General features: G+C 34.3%; 1 protein-coding gene across 6 annotated transcripts in view; it reads left to right on the top strand.

Moving 5' to 3' along the window:
* Nucleotides 1-20,644, top strand: part of GLS (glutaminase) — a 69,753-nt gene that overhangs the window by 43,594 nt on the left and 5,515 nt on the right. The window contains exon 15 of one of the 6 annotated variants that reach the window (XM_016161603.2): nt 137-2,783. The exons of 4 other annotated variants lie outside the window; for them this stretch is intronic. In XM_016161603.2, coding sequence (XP_016017089.1) covers nt 137-283 — 147 coding nt within the window. In that variant the 3' untranslated portion in view covers nt 284-2,783. Of the gene's footprint in view, nt 1-77; nt 2,784-20,644 lie in introns of those variants that run through there. One more of the 6 variants, XM_016161613.2, reaches the window with a different exon arrangement.

Here is a 20,644-nt window from a genome sequence, read left to right as displayed (position 1 = left end):
GAGCAGAACATCAAATGGTGGTGGGTGAAAATGTTAATAGATTTTAATAACATTCATTGAAAAATACCGTTTTATAGCTTGGACCTTTCTTCACTCAAGTGCACTAATAAATTATGTATGTTGCTTGAACAACTAGCATTCCTTTGGACCATTGGACTATGAAAGTCTCCAACAAGAACTTGCTTTAAAAGAGACAGTATGGAAAAAAGTGTCACCTGAGTCAAATGAGGACATCTCTACAACTGTAGTATATAGAATGGAAAGTCTGGGAGAGAAAAGCTAAACGAAATGGGTTCTAGTTTCAGAATATTCTTCATTTAACCTTTTGAACACCTTTAGCTTTTTTGCGTACTATATATATATTTATTTGAGTTTTTGTGTTCCTGACCTTGAGTGCTTGAGCCATAAAGCTGTTTTTTTTCTTTCAATCTTTGTGTAAAGACAATAGATTAAAAAGCGGGATTGCCAGTTTTTTTTTTTTTTTTAAGTAAATAAAGCAAATTTGCTCTATTTAAAAAAATGCAAAAAGGAAAAAAATTTAAAAATTTTTTCTTGGTGTAATTAAAAATTTAACTTTAAAGTCAGGTAATCCCATTTAAAAATAGTAACAGAAATTGTGGTTTCTTGGTTCTAAAACCCACACATTGAACTCTTAAGTTTCATTATATTTTGTTTTTTCTAATTTTAAAACTGACATATCTCTAGTGGCAATAGAAAGTATATTTCTGTGCTAAATACAAAACTTTTAAAAAGACAAAATAGTGAATTCCAAATTATTTAATATAGCAGTAGATTATAAAATTATCTTAAGTTTCCATTTTATGCCATTTTTAGTGATTGGCTTGGCTTTAAATTTTTAAAAAATTTAAAAAAATTTTATCAAATACTTTATAAGTTGTGTCTTTGCTTTTTTACTTTGCAGATCCTATGTTCTGTTAGAATTGTCATGTACAGGAGTGTCTTATGTTACTAAAACATTCCAGCCAAAGAATTTCAGATGTAAGATAATGACATGTTTCACTGTTAAGCTATAATGGTTACTCAGAAGGAGCAATAGTGAGTGAGTGTCTTCAAGTGAAATGTTTACCTAAACAATTTTATTTTCATATTATCCACATAAATTTTCTGTTATATTTAAGAATGAATAGTGAATCTAGGTTTTTAGCTTTTAATAATTTTATTCTAATAATTTCACAAATGCTAATGAATCTTTTATAATAAATTATAACATCTCATAAAATTTGTTCAATTTGAACTCTTTTAGGGTACTTAGGAAATGAATTCAGTCTGAAGGTAGTAAGTATGCTAATAAAATATAGGTTAGATCTCAATCTTTTTGTTTGGTTATAAAAATGTAATATTAAGAATCAAAACTTGCTTTTAAGAGAAGGATTGTAGGTTCTATACAAACTGATTTCCAATAATTTATGATATTTAAAGTCTGTCTTGGCAAAGTGTAAAATTCTGTAGGACCTATTCACACATCTTCCTTCTTCCATATAGTTCTCTGGTTCTCCCTACAGTTTCCCACACCTTCAAGGTGTTTTATTTTATTTTTAATTATTTTTAAGCATGTAAATTTTGGAAGGGTAAGAGTGGGGTAGAGGAGAATTTGTTAGTGTCTTAATATCATGACATACACGTGGTAAGATAAAATTTGTAAAGTAAATAAAAGAGTATAGCAAAAAAGATTTCACTGGATAATTTAGATACCAGTACAATTATAGATGTAGAAAATCCTGATCATATGATGTCTTGAGTTTGGGAACTATGATATTAGGAAAAGAAGTTTCCTCCCAAAGGTATTGATCACAAGCCTTTTGGGCTAAGTATTAAAGCTGATATATTTAAATAATTATATGTTAAGTTTTAGAGGGTTTTACCAAATGGTTACTTGAATGTTCCTCTAATGTACAGATGCATATCTTAACTAGATGCTTCTGGTTTGGCTGTTTACAGGAGAGTGGTGTGTTGAAATGCCTCACTTCTGCTATACCTTTAGACAGTGTCATTTGTATTAGTTTCACCAGAGCCATTTGTGGTTTGGGAGCTTAATGCCTTAATTGATAGTTTGCAAAAAAAGACTTCTTTACCCCCCATATGCTCTATATTGTTGCATTTTACTATTTCATTTGTAGGTTAGTTTTACTTTATAAAATGAAAATTTAATGTTTTATATTATATCCATATTTGTATAGATTTCAAAATTGTGTTGTTAATTTGTGGCACTTTAATTATGTTGATAAGTCTGAAATGCGCACTTATCAGTAAAGTAGGGTTATCTAAGCTGCTATGTTTATAGAATCCTGTTAAGGATGAGCATCCAAAAATTTTTTGTAGGGAGGTATAAATGAAAGGAGAGGAAAGATATTGTGAATGGGCCCTCAAACTTTACTTTAAAAAGACAGAAGTCTTTGCCAGATTTAAGAACATTATTTTGATTCCTTTAGTCTTTTTAATACCTTTTCAAATACAGTTCTTGAAAAGTACCAGTATTGTTAGATTTAATGTTTCATGCCATTACTGATTCTTGATATTCAAGCATTTAGAAATTAGCGTATTTGTTTTTCTTTTTGTTCATCATTAACATTTCATTTGAAATGCATATCCTTTCTGAAACTTTATTTTTAGCGTAAATGTTGTGCATTTTAATCTTCCTGTTTGGATTAAAACATTTGTGTTATTTAGCTTTCTTTCATTTGCTTTGTATATTTAATAATGTACCTTTTATTTTCCAGTATGCCTACTTTTTGTATTGTACAATAAATTCATTTCAAGCTGATTTTATTGTTTTTTTTTTTTTGATGAAAACAACTCCAGCATTTTAAGTACAACAAATAATTGGAATTTTAACTTAAAAAATTCTTTAAGAAGATACCATTAAAGTGTTTTATATTTTTAATTAATACTTGAGGGTGCTGTGAAGAGACGAGAAATACTCAAAAGGGCTTTGATTTTTTTTTTTTTTAACTGCAGTATAGTGTTGGAGTTTTTTGTGGGGAGGACTTTTTCCTATTGGTTGTACTAGGAGTATTTGAATAAAGACTTTTTCTAATTTTTTTGTTGTTTTTCTATTCAACAACTTAAAAAAAAAAACAAACATAACCCTATTTGTAGATTCTTTCTGCTTTCTTAGGATCAATATCACTGATGTTACTGACTATGTAATTGTTTTTTTATCTGTTGTCTGGAGTAGGAAAACATTGCTAAATCAGATGAAGAGTACCATAATATTGCTTTAGCATACAACTGTCAATCTCAGTAGAATTTATATTGAATTGAATAACTATAATGTAGAAATTTACCTTAGCTATTTTTAAGGAATTTAATTTTCAGAAGGAACTTACATAGTATATTTTCACAGCATGGTCCAAATTATAACAAGGCTCCATGCATTTGTAGGTCAAGTATAGTACTTAAAATTTTTCAGTTTGATGAAATCTGCCATTTCTATCCAGAGGAGATATCCCAAAAATATTGTAGAAGTTTTAAAACTGAAGGGAAACTACTGTTGTTTACAGGTATTTGTATTTCTCTGTGGGATTTTTTCATAAAGTTCTTTTGGGACTAGTAAATAAAGATTTTCTGTTACAGTGTACTTAGTATGTAATAGTTTATCATTCCTTGCTTTTAAAGATACATTGGTTTTGTTGTTGTTGTTTTTGTTGTTGCTGGTGATGTTTTAAATCCGTCTGAAGCAAAGGGAGAAGTGACTCAAAGAGCTCAAAGATCTTGGTGTGATAGTGTAGAGTTTCATAGGCATGTATGTATGTGGAAAGAACCACTCACTGATAGGGACTGATGTGTCGGTATATAGCATGATAATTTATATATAATATATGTGTTTATGTATATATCTGTCTATGAATATCTGTCTTTCCATCCATTCATCCACCCATCCACCCATCCAGATTCTGAAAATCAGCAGCAGTCCTTTCCACATAAGTATGTTATGTGTAAATGGTTCGTTGATCTATTCCTGTTCCTAGTTTTGTCATAAAAGAACTAATATTTTTGCTGCACCAGAATTTATAAAATATAACATACTTGTTCAATTTAGCTTTAATGATTTGCGGTTTCCGTTGTTGCTCTCATTTACTACCAATACTATCCAGGGTGAGAGAGTAACAATATTGGGTAATGCCATAGAAGAGTGAGCAAGAATAGCAGATTTCATGTGGAAGCTGACTGCAAAAACAATTTTCAAAGTTTAGTATATAAAAAGATTGTATTAAACTTAAATAATGTACTTCTTAGTTTGAGCAGTTTTCTTGATAGAATAGTTTATTCTAAAAATTATGTAGAATTTTTTCGTTTTAAGAATCAGTTTTACTGTTCATTGTAAAAATTTTGGGTTTTCTCCTAGAGGTCTTGAAAAAGCAAGAATGCATTTTTTAAAAAGTAATGTGATTTCTGCTTAGTTTCTTCACTATTTGATATTAAATATAGCATTATCGTATCATATAACCAAAAGCAGATGAGTAATGAAATGCATCTTAAAATGCATCATGGCACATCCCTCAGATTTTCAGTTAGGTTTAGTCAGAATAGACTTTAGCTTAGTCCATTTTCTATCATGGAGTTCAAGGGCAAAATTATACATGAACATACATTCAAGTGTATCAAGTTCAACCACTTTTATTTGAAATTTTAACAGTTATAACATTTGTTTTTTACACTACTTAGAAATGGAATTTTATGGTACTGTGAAAAGTGTTTTTTTACTCCCTCTTCTCCCTCCTGCTACCATCCCCCAAGTATTTTATTAATGTGAATACCAGGTAATGCACATGACTTGAAAAAATTTAGAAATTATACTGTCTTAGTCTGGATTTCTGTTTTTAAAACTACTACATGGGTGTCTTGGGGAAAATCTAACATAAAACAGAGCTGTCAAAACTTGATGTTTCTCAGAGTCCTTAACTTCTTAAATAGTAGTAGAAAAGTTACTTATTTTTTAAATAGAATATGTTAAGTCGATTGCTCATAAATCTTTATATTTAATGAAGTGATTCTGTTACTATGGTCTCCTTTTCTATTTATATTTGTGAGCATATAGGAAAGGAAGGAAATTTTTTAAGATTGACTTAGTTTACCATTTCTGTTTCAAAGATTGCCCTTTAATAAGTTTTATAAGTTGTAGCTGTAGAGGTATTTAACATATGCAAAATGTCTAAAGCCTATGTTGATTAAAACTTTTATAATGGCTTCCTAATCCAATAACCTTTAATTAAAGTGAATAGGATACTAATTAGCACTTAGGACACATTGCTTCTTTGGTAGTATCTGTGATCTTTTTGAATAAATTATAAAACACTCTTTACTGGGAACTGTTACGTATTGGTTAAATTTAAAACTGAACAAATTTATGATCCTTGAGGCTAAGTGCTACAATGAGCTGTACAAGCAGTTCAGGTTGGAGGCTCATGGGAAAGAGTAATGAAAAGACAAATCTTGGCAATTGATCTCATAACATTGTTAATACATTTTTTAACTCCAAATCACATTTACCTACTTGGAAACTTTTTAGTTAAAATCTCAATGGTAAGAATAATTTTGAAGCCAGATTTTAATATCTGACGACATAATTTCTCTGGACACTTTATTATTAAAAATAATGATTTTTCTTAAAATTAAATAATTTACCTACTGAAATACTTTAAACCCTGAGATCTCAGTTGATCAAAATTGTCTGGAAGGTTTAGCTTTTGAAAGGAAAAATTCTTAGCTGACACAGTTTTAAATTTCTGTTTTCATGTTACATTCCTGGTGATTTTTGTGTATATTAAAAAAATCTCTTTCCAGCAATTCCACTTGGAACCCCGAATTATAATTTTAATTCATATTCTGTAAACAGATGAAGAATTTGTTTTATTTTTAGTACATAGTTCAACCTTTCCAGATCTTTGATGTTCTTTCATTTACCATAATCTTGTACTTTATTAGAATCACATAACTGAGCTCAAAAGTAATCTTAAAGGTTATCTGGTGCTAGTTGCCACTCCATCCAACCCCCTTTTCCAGGTTTCTTAGCACCTTGCTTTCTCAATTAATATATTTACCTTTTTTCCCCCTCTTTTTTTGATAGTGTTGGTCTGTTTTGTTTGGACAGACTTTCTTTGTTTTTCATTTTTAACAAGAAGCGTAATTGGCAGTTAATGTGTTATTTGGCAGACTGATAACATCAGCGTTTATTAAAACTACTTAATTGTATTTATCTATTCAACAGTTATATACCACAGTTTGTAAAGACTGATAAAGTTAGAAGTGAATGTTACAATTATACAGTAGTTCTAAAAATAAAACATTACCCTGGAACCTTTGAAAGTGTAGCAGAATTGTGACTCTAAAAATAAATGTTGTACCATTGGCTTTCTAAAAATAAATTCCTTTGAGGTTAGGTTAAATATATAAATAACAAGATTTTAAATAAAAGATTATTAAAGTTCTAAACAAATGTTTTCTAAAAAGAAATTTTTTTTTCTTCGCGGATTAGCTTTTATCACCACATACCATGCAAAACATATAGCTACTTCCCTTGTTTTTATTTTAGATATTTGGATCTCTGAGTGGCTTCAGATCAAGGGCCCTCATTTGTCTCATTATTTATTGTGTGTATTGTTCTCATTACCCACCTCTATTTCATAATTCTGGGATTTTTATTTTTTACTTATGAAGGAAATGTATATTGTTCTTGAAATGCATTAATTTTTTAAAAAACCTTTGTTGACTTAGAAATGTTAAATATTGTTACTCTGAAAAAGTACTGGTTTCTTAATTCTCAAAATTTAAACTTGTCGAGATAAGCTGTGCTCCCCACAGGTTTATGTGGGTAAGAACATGAACTTTGAGGAAATGGTTCTCATTAAGTATAAACTCTGCTTGCTTTCACATTATACCTATTAGAATGATGCTGAAATATTAGCATTAATTATGAAAGTATAACTACTATTTGGACTACTTTATTGTAAAGTCAAAATTAAAATCATGATCTTTAGCTTCTTAAACTTTTCTTTAGGTTAGAATTAGTAGTTTTCATTGTTTTATGTGTGCCTTTCATGAATCATCACTAAGGAGCAATAACATTATCCTTTGAGGGGATAGCATAAAACTTAAGTCTTGACTTTCTTCCATTAAATGAGATTAATGATGTGTAAAACCATGGTGTATATTAATTGAACTCCATCCAAGGTCTATTGTTCTGTTTCTCATAGTCGCTCAGAATTAAAGATCTTAATATTTTGAAATACTCAGAATATATTCATTTTAAGTATTTGTTTTCGTCCTTTCCTATCATAATTCACTTTTGGCTGAAAATCAGGTATTTAAAAAGTGCGTCAAAGTTCTCTTAGAGTGGGTTTTCATTTTCAAATCTTTATATTGCTGCTATGTTCATTACTAAATCTTTTAATATTGACATTCGCCATCTAGTTTTATTTTCTTTCAAAAGTAAAAATATAATAAAATCCAAACTTCTTTTTTTCAATATAATAGAGCTTATTGTTGGTCATTTATTCACATTCAACCCCCAATACATGCATCTGTGGGTCCAATTTTATGCACAAGATTTATAATTCAAAGACATGAACTAAATATTGTTTCTGCTTTGAATTAAGGTGAATAAATGTTACATTTTCTGCACAAGGAAACTTTATTGACATCTCTCAAGGAAATGACAGTACAAGTGATTTTAAAATTATATAATGACCAATACTAACACTCTGATCAAACCAATAAAATATTTCTGCCTTAATGTCTCTCTCTCTCTCTCTCTTTTTTTTTTAACCTTAAAGAGAAACTTTAGAGAATGGTTTTAAGGAGGGGAAGATGAGATTAACTTTCTATTTACCTATTTGTGAAGTATTTCAACTAAAACAAGCTATTACAACAGAACTTAGAGTATGTATGACTTTTTGCTTTTTCACCTCGAGAAACAAAGGAGAAAGAACGAATTTGCTATGTTTTTAGCCAAGAAATAAAAACTTGAGAAGTTTTCATTTTTATTTTGTCACTGTTGTGCAATTTATTTTACATCCACCATATATGTCTGCCACAGAATCAGCACTTGTTTGTTGGTATCCCTTACATGTTGAATTTTGTTATGTAATGGTCTACTTACTCATATGTGTTAGTGCCTTTACCTTGGACTTAGGGGCTCTGGATAAAAGGCTGCTGCTCTGTTTGCATCTTGAATTTTGTAGTTTTTGCTTTGCAAAAATTCTTCAGTTCTATTTTGAGGCTTAGAATTTTTTGTTAAGAATTTGGTATCTTCTGCAAAAGTTCTTAATAGATTGAAACTTTGGTTTATCTAGTGCTTTTTGGACTTAACTAGCATCAATGAATATTGGTGGTTGGGCATGAGATCTGGTTAGGTAGCCCAGTGTGATATACCATATACCATGAACTTCTGGGGTTATTTTTTGCCTTAAAAGTCTATGTAATACATTCATAATATGTTCCAATGTTTTTAAAACATAGTGTTTACCAGTTCTATGACTAAACTTTTCCTTCTCCAGAGAAAGAGTAAAATTGGCTACAGAAAGATGTACCATTCTAATTCATTCTGACATACAACAGTAAACCATAACAGTTGATCCCTTAAAAATCTTAATCATAGGTTTGAAGTTACCATACATACCTAAAATTGGCAATGATTTACATGGAAAAGAATGTCCCATCCATGCCTATTGCCTGTGCCCAAAGACCTTGGAAGTCTAGAAGAGTACCTTTGTCAGTTCCTTATCACAAAAAGCTTAGCAGTGTGCAGACTAGAACTGAGTGCACGTGATCAGTCCTTAAAAGTGTGGGCCTAAGCCCAAGTAACCCGGGTTCGTCCAGGCAGTCTAGTTTGCTAACAAAAAATCCTGTTGTTTCTATAGATTTCCACTTTTGCTTCCAATGTCAACAGTTTCAGTCAACTCTAGCATCAGGGCATGCACAGTGCACCATCAGCAGACACATAGTAACATCAAAATTTTGAATAGCATGGCTTTTAGGATAATTGGTAATAACTAGTACTTATTGTGACTATGGGTCAGCCATCAGTGCAAAGCATGTCCTGAGATGAGAGTTTTAATCCTCATAAAGTCTATGAAGTAGGTACTGTTATTACCTCTATAGAGTTATGTAAATCTAAGTTCCCTGAGGTCACATAGCTTTAAGCTGTATAGAACCAAGATTTGCACCCAGGCAGTTCTGGTTCCAGAGCCCATTCTCTTGACCATAGACTGTACTGTTTTCCATTGCAAAATGTAACTGGAACAACCTATGTGTCTTTATTAATAAAAGTGAGATATTTCATAAAAATTTAAGGACAGTTATAACTTCAAAGTGCCTCGAGAGATCAAGAATTTATCCTATATTAACGTTCTGTGATGATTTCATTTTTCACTATAACTTACATAATGCAGGCTTACATAACATATAATGTCTTCATCCCATATCACTAATATTCTATGATTTTAATAATATGCATATATGGATTTCACTCATAGAAAATAAATTCCTATCGCCAAAGATCCTTTCACTGAAAATTAGTTGTGATGGGAAACCACTGGAGAACTTTGAGCAGACACGATCTGACATGATCACATTTATGTTCTAAAGTATTGATCAAAGTGAGGAAATTAACTCTAATATTACTTGACTCTACAGAGGATAAAGTCAGTCCTAAATCTTACCATTAAAATCATTCTTTAGTCTGGCTCTATTGTAGATATGAATGCTTTTCATTACTTAAAAAATGTCCTTATTGTATATTCCTACAGCATTAAGTATAAATTAGTATGTTAGCACTAAAGGCTGGTGTTTATTGTAATTGACTTATTTTAGAAGATGCATTCTTAAATTCTTTTGTTTGTTTCCTCTAAATGTCTATCAGCTAAACTCAATTTATTAAAACCTTTATAAACCCTGACTTTAGCTTTTCATAGGGCTTAAAGTATTTATATATAACAGTTCTATGATGTAGAACATCCAAAAATGAATTTATCTTTGTTCACATCTGCACTCGTTTTTAATATTTTTTTTGAAACCGACAAAACAAATGATTCAGTAATGAAAAGATGGAATTTTCTATCATCATCTGGAACCATTTACAGTTATCTTTTGTATATATGTGTTTTATTTTTAATTTAATGACTTAAATATAAGCAAAATTGTTAAAATGTGCCTTGTATACTGAACTATGAAGAAACACAATTCTGCTATTAAAGTATATCTAAAAAATAATTTCTTCCTCCCCAACACCCTTATTCTAGCAAGTTGGCAGTACATGTGCCCGTTTTCCTGTTAAGTTTCCCTTCAGTATTGTTTTTGTACTCGTGCTATGGTATGAGTGGCCAAATAGCTTGTTCTTTTTCTGAAGTCGCTTTCCCACCTAGGAAGCATATGAGAAAGTGGCCAGGGCTCTTCCGGTTTCTAGGTTTCGATTTCAATATTGTCCCTGTCGTTACCAAACTACTTTTCATCTCCTATGTACTAGGGATTTTGTTTTCCCATTTTGTGCATTTTCTCCTCTTCATTTCTGGTACTATATGTAGGTCCCTCAGCAATGTTCAAGATCAGATCAAGAAAATTACATATCAAGAAAATTGATATATAACATTTAAAATGTTTTCTTTCTATTAAGAATCAATTATCCCCTAGTATTTCATTTTCATTTAAACAGCACGCAAACAGTCCGAGATACATAGCCAATTTAATTTGATGGAATAGTTCAGATGTTATATGAATTAACCTTAGCATTACCCTGTTCATTATTCATTTACTACTTCATTCAGCTGATATTTATTTCTTGCCTTTTATGGGCCAGGAATTTTAAAGTGCTTAGGATATTCAGTGGTTAATGAGACAAGTGTGATCCGGTTCTTGGTGTTTACAATCTAGAAGATACAGACATTGAATACATAATTACTAAATTGAAGTGGTGATAAATGATTTGTCCATGCAGATACATGTAGGTCTAGTTCATTTTAACTGTTCTAAAGGAAGTGAAATGGTATATACCATATGACATCATTTTTATGTGCCCAGAACAGATATTATGAGACAATACACAATGTAGTTAAAGAACATATACACACCGGTCATCAGTGAAGCTTACCTTGGGGAGGAAGAGGAATGGATGCAGGGGGAGTAGTCAGCCGTCTCTAACATTTTATTCCAGACAAGGGATTTTAGAGCATTTACCAGAAACCTTAACAATAGGCTTTAGAATCTACTTTAGACTCAACCTATGTGGAAGACATTCTTTTAGAATTTGGTTCTACTTAAAGAATTTTCAACTTAGATTACATAGATTACACCAACAAGTGAGTCCTATGTATAATTTTGCTATGTCCATCCTCAATACTATAAAATATTACTCATAAGAATTATAAATGTTAAAGAGAGGTGCTAAGCAGCCCTATGACAAGGCCTTGAGAATAGTGTGAATGTCTGTGGACGCACTTTGAAAAGTACACACACAGCACTAGAGAAACTGTTATATAAATATAGCTGTTCTGTGTGTGTTGTCCGTAAGGAACACATGTTGGGCTTTTCACAATACAAGTGTGAAATAAACATTAAAGAATGGTTAGAATTAAGCATGGTTCTGTGGAGACCAGTGGAAATAAGGGGTTTTCTTTCTAAAATCAAAGCATTTGGTAGGGATAGATTGTGGTTGGAATAACTATAGGACCTCAGGTACACGTGCTGTGCTTTGTTGTAATATTTAGGGCATGCAGAGGAGAGAGACGTCCTTTAGGTTGAAACCGTTAATTCTGCCTCTATCACTATGAAAACTCGTTAAATGTTTCCTGGCAGAAAGAGAACCCTGTCTCTATTCAGGACCTTATTTGTATGTATTTAAACTTTTTATCAGACTGTAAGAATCTCTTGATTCCAGTGGCCCTGATTTTTTTTTCTTTTGTAGTAATATGTACAAGCATTTGGCAACCAATTCTCTTCGATATGCTTTGCTTTTAGTTTCTTTGATTCTCTGGTTTTCTGTACTTTTTAAAAATAATGACAGTTTCTCATGCCAGAGGTGTGGTACCTCATCCTCATCTGAATGCTAACATACTATTAAAAAATCTTGAAGCATTACAAATATTTGTATAAGAGAGGAGAGAACCAGGAAGGTAGTGAATAACTGGTAGTTGTCAGTGCAGTACCAATACTCAGGTCTGCCACAGAAAGTGCATGTCTGTCCTTCCGAGGAATAGCCGCCTTTGCCCTCACTCATTTCTGTTTTTCTCCCATTTCCTGCTGCCTAATTGGGAGTGCTGTTTGTTAGACCACACAAAGATATATTGTTAGGTACTTTTATACTCATGTGAAAGGAGAGTTGCTTATGAGCCCATTGGTATCTTTTTAGGCCATTCATTGGCATTTAGCAGAATAATATGAGCCACTGAGATAAGAAGCTATTTATTTGCTGCCAATGTTGGAGCAGTCATATCTGCTCTATTTACATTAACTCAAAACTCAAATTTCATTTTAGAGACTTAAACTCAAAGAATGAAGATACCGTTAACATTTTTTCATTGTGGCATCAGTATACCAAATTGAATAAATTGTTTTGTTCTCTTATTGTCTCTTCAATAAAAAATAACAACAAACAAACAAACAAAAAAACACCTTTGGTTAGCATCCAGAAAATTAGTATCTATGATTTTCATATAAATTGTTTCTTAGTTGCAATTTTCTGATTTCCTACCACAACATATTTTAATTTGATATATTGGTGAGGAAATCTCATCTCAGGTTTTCTTAGGAAACCTCTTGTCCTACTAGATAATACTGGTGGAGAGCACGGACCCCGGCATCAGGCCAGCTATGCTTGAGCCTTCTTTCTGCCTCTTACCAACATTATTACCTGGCTCAAGTTTTAAACGTGCTAGCCTTCAGTGCCCTATCCTTTTAATAATAGTAACAGGGATAATAATAGAGTACTTAGCTGGGAGATTAGGTGTTTCAAATGAGCTATATTGTTGTAAATAAAATATCTGAATTTTTTGTTTTTGTGGGTTGTCAGATTTCTTTGATACAGCTGTGACTTAGTTTAAGAAAAAGTAAAATTATTTCATTGAGAAATTTTGAAAATGGTTTGCTTAAGAGATTTATTAGCTAATCAAGAGCAGAATACAGTGATTGGAGCTGACATTTTTAAAGGTGATATTTTGTAAATGAGAATTTACCATTGAACTTATCCTTCTTTATTAAAATTACTGAATGAGAACCTCCTGCATTGGTGTAAACATTTGGAAATATGGTCATGAAATTGCTGAGCTGTTATTCCCATAAAGGACTATCTCTAATCCTCTAATCATGCCAGTTTGGATTAGTTTTGTCTATATATAGTATATTAATAATTGTGTCTGAATAAATCACTAGAAAGCTTAGGAACATGTGGCCTCATACTCAGTCTAATCATAAAAGTACTGTAATTTTGTTTTACACAGCCATATGAATATTAAATCAGCTCAATAGTAAGGGAAAAAGGAAATACCATTGATCACATACACATTGTCCAGGTTTGTATTTCTTCCCTGTCGGCAAGTGGTTGATTTACATTTGGTGGCGACTTAAAAATTTTCTTTAGCTGTACTATAATAGGTTTGTAGTTTTAAACCAGACCTTAAGAAAAATATTTGTAAAAGAAGGCTAAACACTTATTTTTATTTAAAGGCTATAAAAGGCCAAGTTGGAGTGAAGCTTTTAAAACAAAATTGGATCTGGAGTGATGATGGTTTATTTAACAGATGACGAAGAGTATCTGTGCTGGGGCAACAGATACCGTAGTGACCTGGAAACACGAGAGCAGCTCACGTCAAACTGAAAGTGCTAGAAACAGAAGGATGGTTTTTCAGTTAGCTGCTTTTAAAAACTTTTTTATTGAAGTCTTTTCAAAAGAGCTGAATTAGCCTTTGTATGAGTGAAGACAAACTAAAAATGAAAACCAAGGAAAGCCACAGTTTTGCAGTGGGTAATAGACTTGGAAGTAGAATCTGACAACTGTAAAGCCAGTGACTCAGTCTTCCCCCCCTCCCTCTCTCCTTCCCTCCCTCCTCAGTAGCTCCTCCTCCCCCTTCTCCACTCCTTCTCTCCTGTGCTCCCTCTCTTCCTCTCAGTGTTTAGCAGAGAAAGAACCTTTATGGCTTAGAGCTAAATTGCTATTTAATCCTTTGGTTTCCTTCTATCCTTTGGATAACAGTCTGAGATCTGTTAAGGGCTCACATCATCACGAAGGAAGTGGGAATGTGTCCCAGCTGCATCAGTAATTCATATGCTATATGATCTTGAACTGAGGGCCTTAATCTCAGTGGGAATAATAAAATATGTCTATTTTATAAACTGTCAGAGATGTTTAAAAACAATTTTTTTTAATTGGAATTTAAACTTGAATTTTTCAAGGTCATTCACTATATAAACACAAAGTGGTATAACAGTTGCTACTCATACAGAATTAGGGTCTTTCGGAGGAGACAAAAGTCACACAATTCAACTTTTAAATAGGCTCAAAATGAATCAGAGGCTGATAGGATTGGAGAGGTTAGGAATGTCATGTTTTAGACTTGTAAAATTGATAAAATCTGCAACTGCTTCTAGCTATTTTGGGAAAAAGTGTGATTTCGATATTCCATGCGTGCCAGTGTTAAATGAACTCATGAACTGTAACATTTTTGTCCTACTATTGTCATGACTTTGTACAAATAAACTAAGATAAGGTTATCTGATTCTGGCAGGTTCTGATGAAGAGATCGAATAAGGAAAAATGTAGCAGTACTGGAAAATCTGCAGAATGAAAGGAAAACTATTAACATTTCATTTATAAATTTTTAGTGACTCACCTGCCCAAGTGAAGTTTCTCTTTACTATGGGGAGGCATACATTAAACATCGGAACACTTAATTCATATAGGCTGCTGTTTGGCAGTTTATGTTCTTTTCTTTGTACTGAGGAATGATTCATCAAAACAGATTCCATGCTTCTGGCAGTTCCTTTTAATTCATTGTTTTCTGGACCTTGGCCTTCTTGACAGGTATTTTAAAATGAACATAACTCAGGTATGCATTGGGGAAATAAGGGACTGAGCCTTGATCAATTTTTAGCACACCTACATTCTTTTCGAAGAGTCGGCTTGGAGCTGGGATGAATCATCTGATAGGGTGTCCTCCTCCTTCATTTTGATTTGCCATGGTGGTCATTCCGGAGAGGGTGGTAGTTCAGTTGGAAATATTTGTGGAACTCTTCTAACAGACTAGTAACGACTGTCCCTAAATAAGATAGCACTCCACCTGCTGTCTCAAAACTGTCAAACTATTCCATTTTCTTAACATTCTCTTCAGCTCATTTCTTGATGTATGTAAACCTTAAGAATATAGGTGGCTATTTGCTGGAGTAAAGAGGCATTTGTGGTTTTAATTTTAAATGGTTTTATGCATGTGCTACCTCCTCATGTTTATCTGTCTTGGAATAAATGACACTATCTTCTGAGTTGGACTGAATTCAGCCCTACAGCTAGCCTTTTGTTTTCATGAGAGTACTAAGCCCTCTGTGTTATCTTTTAATAGCTTTTTTTTAAAAAAGGCAATCTAATAGGTTCTCCCCTCTGACTCCATTTGTCAGCAAAGCCTTTTTTACATTAAAGTTTTATGATTTATTCTCATTTTATATATATCTCTGAATGTGCTTGTGAATAAAGTATTAATATCTCAATAACTGATTATATTCTAAAATCAGCCTTTCTTGGGCCTTATTAATAAGGAATTTACAGTTAGAACTTTGTGATACACAGTAAGTGATACATACTATATATAATACAGTATCTTCAAACTAGCTTGGTCTAAATTCAGAATTGGAAATAAAAGATGTAGTTCATGCATATAATCACTGAAATAGGTCAAGGACTTATTGCTTAGAAGGACTAATACACTTAAAGAATAAGAACTGTGGGTAGCTACTGTATTAATGCTATGCACATCAGAGTTCTGGATTTTTCTTGAGTGGCTGGTAAATAAGATACAGACGTAAACATACTGTGTGTGATAGTGCCATAGTGAGGCAGATGTAGGAGAAAGAGATGACTTCCGATTTAAGAGATTGGAGTGGAATTCACAGGGGAAGGGTTAAGAATATATTGCATTGAGATGTAGGTGGAGAGAAGATGCTTTCAGGCAATACATGGTATGTGCTGTGGCTTATAGGAAGAGAAGTGACTTTCAGGATGGTAGTGGGAAAGAAGACACCTAACTGATGACTCCTTGGCACATGCTGTCACGAACGCTGTGTGGGCAACAAGCAACCAGCTACATGAGTGATGAATGCTGGGATACCTAGGGAAGCGTGGCAGCGAAGAGGGGGCTCTCAGTCTTCTCAGCTACCCCTTGAGGGAAGGGAAAGATGGGGTTATGAATCTAAGGGAAAGATGTGATTATGCATCTAGGTGTTCCCAAAAGGAGAGGAAGGAGAACAGACACTAAGATGAAAATAAGAGCTTAGTAAGATCCATTTTGCTCTGTTGAGGTTGAGAGAAAATTAAGACTGAAGAATCTTGAATGCGAGGCTAAGGAATTGATCAGAAATGATTTGGGAATTTTTTGACACTCTTCAAACGACTCCCTTGCTGAGAACCCCTTAGTGGTTAGAGCAATGTTTTGTGAAGTATGATGAGAAGTATGAGGAAGAAGGACTGGAAGCGGAGGCACCAGTTAGGAGGGTTGAATAAATTCGCTAGTGCCATTCAAAGAAGTAAAGTTAAGAGAGGTAGAAGAATTAATAATGATTATAATTTAATCCCCAAATGGTGCCAATAATTTGAATATTTGGTGCTTTGGGAGAAAATATTCATTTAGTCAATCGATGCTTTTTTAAAAATTGGAATAGTGAGATGTAATGGACATTTAACTGTAAGTTTAAGGTATACAATGTGTAGATTTGAGTCGACATCTATTTAATGAACCACCTATTATGTGTGGTAGGTACGGGGTTATAGTGGGGAAAAGAAAAGACAGTCTCTGCCCACATGGAGCTTACATTTAATGGGGGAAAGAGATAAATTGTGTGTGTTCACGCACACGTGAGCGTGCATCAGATAATGATAAGTGCTCTGAAGAGAAAAAGTAAGCAACGTAGGGGATAAGGAGTGACGAAAAGAGGGCAGTGTTGTAAGAGTCTGTAAGATAACATTTGAGTAGAGACTGAATGAAATGAAGCGGGCAGCATCCTCACTACCTGCAGAAAGAGCATTCCCAGCGGCAGCGCAGCAGGTGTAGCCTGGAGACCAACAGAAAGACCACCTGGCTGAGGTAGAGCTGCAAGGGACAGCATGGTCAGGAATGAGATGTGCAGTGTAACCAGGGAGTAGAGCATTTGGTGTCCTGAAAGCCATGGTTAAGAGTTTGAATTTTATCCTAGATATGATAGAAAGTCGCTGGAAGTGCCACGATCTGTTTTTAAAAGATCCTTGTGGCAGCAGATTTGAACAGGAGGAACACAGTCAGGCACCACGTCACGAAGGGGATGCATTCTGAGAAATGTGTTGTTGGGCAATTTTGTCCTCGTGCTAACATTGTAGGGTGCACTTACACAAACACACACCTAGGCTCTATGGCATACCGCCGCTGTATAAGTGGTCCATTGGTTGACCCAAACGTCATTATGCAGTGCATGTAGTTTGGAGGTTGTCACAATCCTCTTGGTGAGATAAAGTGGTGGCTCACAGCTTAGGGCAATAGTAATGGAGGCAGTGAGAAGTGGTGGGATTCCAAATTTGGAGAAAGAGTGTATTTATTGACAAGCTGGATGTGGGTTGTGAGAAATAGAATCAAGTAATACTTCCAGGGTCTGTATCGTGGATTTGTGTGAATTAGAAAAGCTAGTTCTGCCTCTTGGCATACACAGACTCTCTCAGCACATTTGTGAGAAGAAGACTCGCTTTCTCCCATCAGATATACTTGGGTGCTGGACACCACAGTGGGGTGATAGGAGCAAGGGCTACGGACACACATTCTTGGCCGGGCATCCTTGGGAGGGCTCAACCTGTGTGATCAAATGCAGCAGCCCTGGATGATGACTTGATTTTTGACCTGAGCAACTAGGCGAATTCTAGTGTCACCCTAAAATGAGGGAGACTAGGAGAGTAGCTAACTGGGGCAGGGGGAAGGGGAGGTGATGTAAATCAAGTTCTATTTTGGGCATAAGTCTGAGATGCCTATTCACCATCCTAGAGGCCATGTCAAGTAGGCAGATGGATGTGGACTTCTGGAGCCAGGTGGGAAGCCATCAGGGCTGCAGAGAGGTTTGCTGTTTTTGAATTTGAAATGACAGCAATGACAAGGGAGTGGAGCTGTAGGTTTAAGGATTAGGAACAAAGATTAAAGATGTAGATTGCAAAGTCATTTTGCCCAAAGGAAGGTATAAAACCTTTGAGAGAAATTATGTTGAAAAACAAGGGTCTGAAAGAGGGAGACTACTTTTGGAGAAGTATTGGGCAGTGAAAAGTGGGAAATGACTCTACAAAGCAACAAACAGGAGGAAGATCCAGAAAATCCACATTACAGAAGACAAGGAATGGGAGGGTGAGGTGTTTTGGAGAGGTCAGAAATAATCAGGGTTTAAGAAGGCTGCGGGACATTTTGAGAATACTATTTAGAAGAAATAGTGGGTATGAAGTTAATTTGCAGAGAATTAAAAATGCACACTACTTTCAGAATATGTGCACTGAAGCCGATAATAGGATTACGTGTTGGTTCTTAAAAATAGGATGAAGTTGTGTTTGTATTAAGGGAGAGAGATGGGAACCAGTGAAAGAGGGAAAAGTTGAAGGTGCTAGAAAAAGAGATAAATGAGGGGAGCACAGTTAGAGGATCTGGAGGACATATAGTTGAAAGAATAGGGAAAGAAGTCTCAGAAAAGAGGAAAGATACTTTTTGCTTTGAGGTTTTGAAGGAAGGAAGAGAGAATATATATATTAGAAGCAGGTATTTTGCATAATGGAAGAGGGAGAGGTGAGAACAGTTTGTTGTCCTGGTAATTGTGATCAGGATCATCTGTTTTAGAGGTCTCCGCTGGTATTAAAGGTCTGACGAAAGTGTGAAAGGGAAACAAAAAGAAAAAAATGTCAAGCAGTTAGAAACATGGAGAATTTGTGATGGCCCAAGAACACAAGGGGAATTGAGGATTTCAAATTGATCCAATTTAGAAAGAAGGGCACTTGGAACAGTAGTCCATAACCCAGAAGAGTGCATATCAAAATCACCTGGAGACTTTTTTCAAAAGACTGTTTTCCCCAAAATGTAGAAATGGGAGGAGAGATGCTTATATATACTTTTAGAACATTCTGAGTGATTCCATACCCATTGAGATAACTGTTCTGGACTTAGGGTTAGCAGGAGATTGACTACAGAGTACAGGCTAGGGAGGGATAGTAAGGGGTAACCAGAAAGGAAGCTAATGGACTGAAGGAGTAAGAGTAAGGTTTGTTTGTTTGTTTTGTGATATCAACAGTAATAGTAACTATTAGTAAAATTTTGGTGCTAGTTAGGTTCCTATGCTGCAGAACTTTACAGAGCCTTTCATATGCTCGTGAACCCCCCAGGAGTTGTTTAATATTTTAAGAAAATATCTGACCAGAGGAATCTTTTTTTTTTTTTTTTCCCATGGAGCATCTGTGCACTGGTTCCTGCAGAACATATTTTGAAAATGCTAAATTAGAGAAGTCCAGTAATGGTTGGTTCCAATGTGATTTAAAAGTTCACAGGTAGTGGGAAAGGGAAGCCATAGTAAAAAGGAGGAATGTCCAACTTAAGATCTTGAAAGCACTCCCAGGGCTGTGTTTGTGGATAGCTGGGTTACTTTCCATCCCTCCAATAAAGTTCTCTTTTCTACCATGGAGTCCAGGATCAGTTGGATCATCGATGTTGAAGTTGCAAAGTATGAGACAATAGTGGGAATTTATGAAGTGTTTACAGTGTATGTTCAATAGCTTAGTTTCTCAAAAATAGGGCTGGATAAAGTCTTTATGAAAACAGAACAAAATCCAGTGGCCAGTAGGATAACTGGCCCTTTCCTTTAAAGGACAAGAAAGTGGATAGTTGTCAAATGGAAATACATCGTGAAGTCTTGGAGCACTAAAAGATTAGTGACTTAATATTTTGGGAGTTCACCCACCTTTTGAGCAGACGCAGGGTTATGGGTCCGAGAATACCCTGATTTGTACTGCCTGGTGAAGTACAGATTGCCCTTTCCTTAAGATGATTAATACTGAATATTGTCCCTTAAGATTTCCAAAGGAGCCAGTGATTAGTGATTGGTGAGGACAGTGATTGCTGGCAGGGATTAGACATTTATATAGCATGACTTAGTTTTTAATGACATTTTTGCGAGTATACAGGTCAGCCCACAGTACTGGGATATAGTAAATGAGAAAGGTTCTAAACAATTTTCACTTGCCCCCCAACTGTGTGTTTCACAGGTCACGAGTTTCCACTCTTTTGCACCAATTGATAGTATTGTTCTGTTCCTTCCCTCATGTGCCTTATCTTTATTGTTGAATTTTCCCTCATAATCCTCTGTTTAAAAGGAATGTCACATGCGCGCATCCTTTTGGTTATAGGAGTGTAATAACTGTTTGCATATGACTGAGCTAAAGCATTCA

Source organism: Rousettus aegyptiacus, unplaced genomic scaffold, assembly GCF_014176215.1.
Source record: "Rousettus aegyptiacus isolate mRouAeg1 unplaced genomic scaffold, mRouAeg1.p scaffold_m13_p_2, whole genome shotgun sequence".
NCBI classification, from domain to species: Eukaryota; Metazoa; Chordata; class Mammalia; order Chiroptera; family Pteropodidae; genus Rousettus; species Rousettus aegyptiacus.
This window is presented reverse-complemented; position numbering and strand designations above follow the sequence as displayed.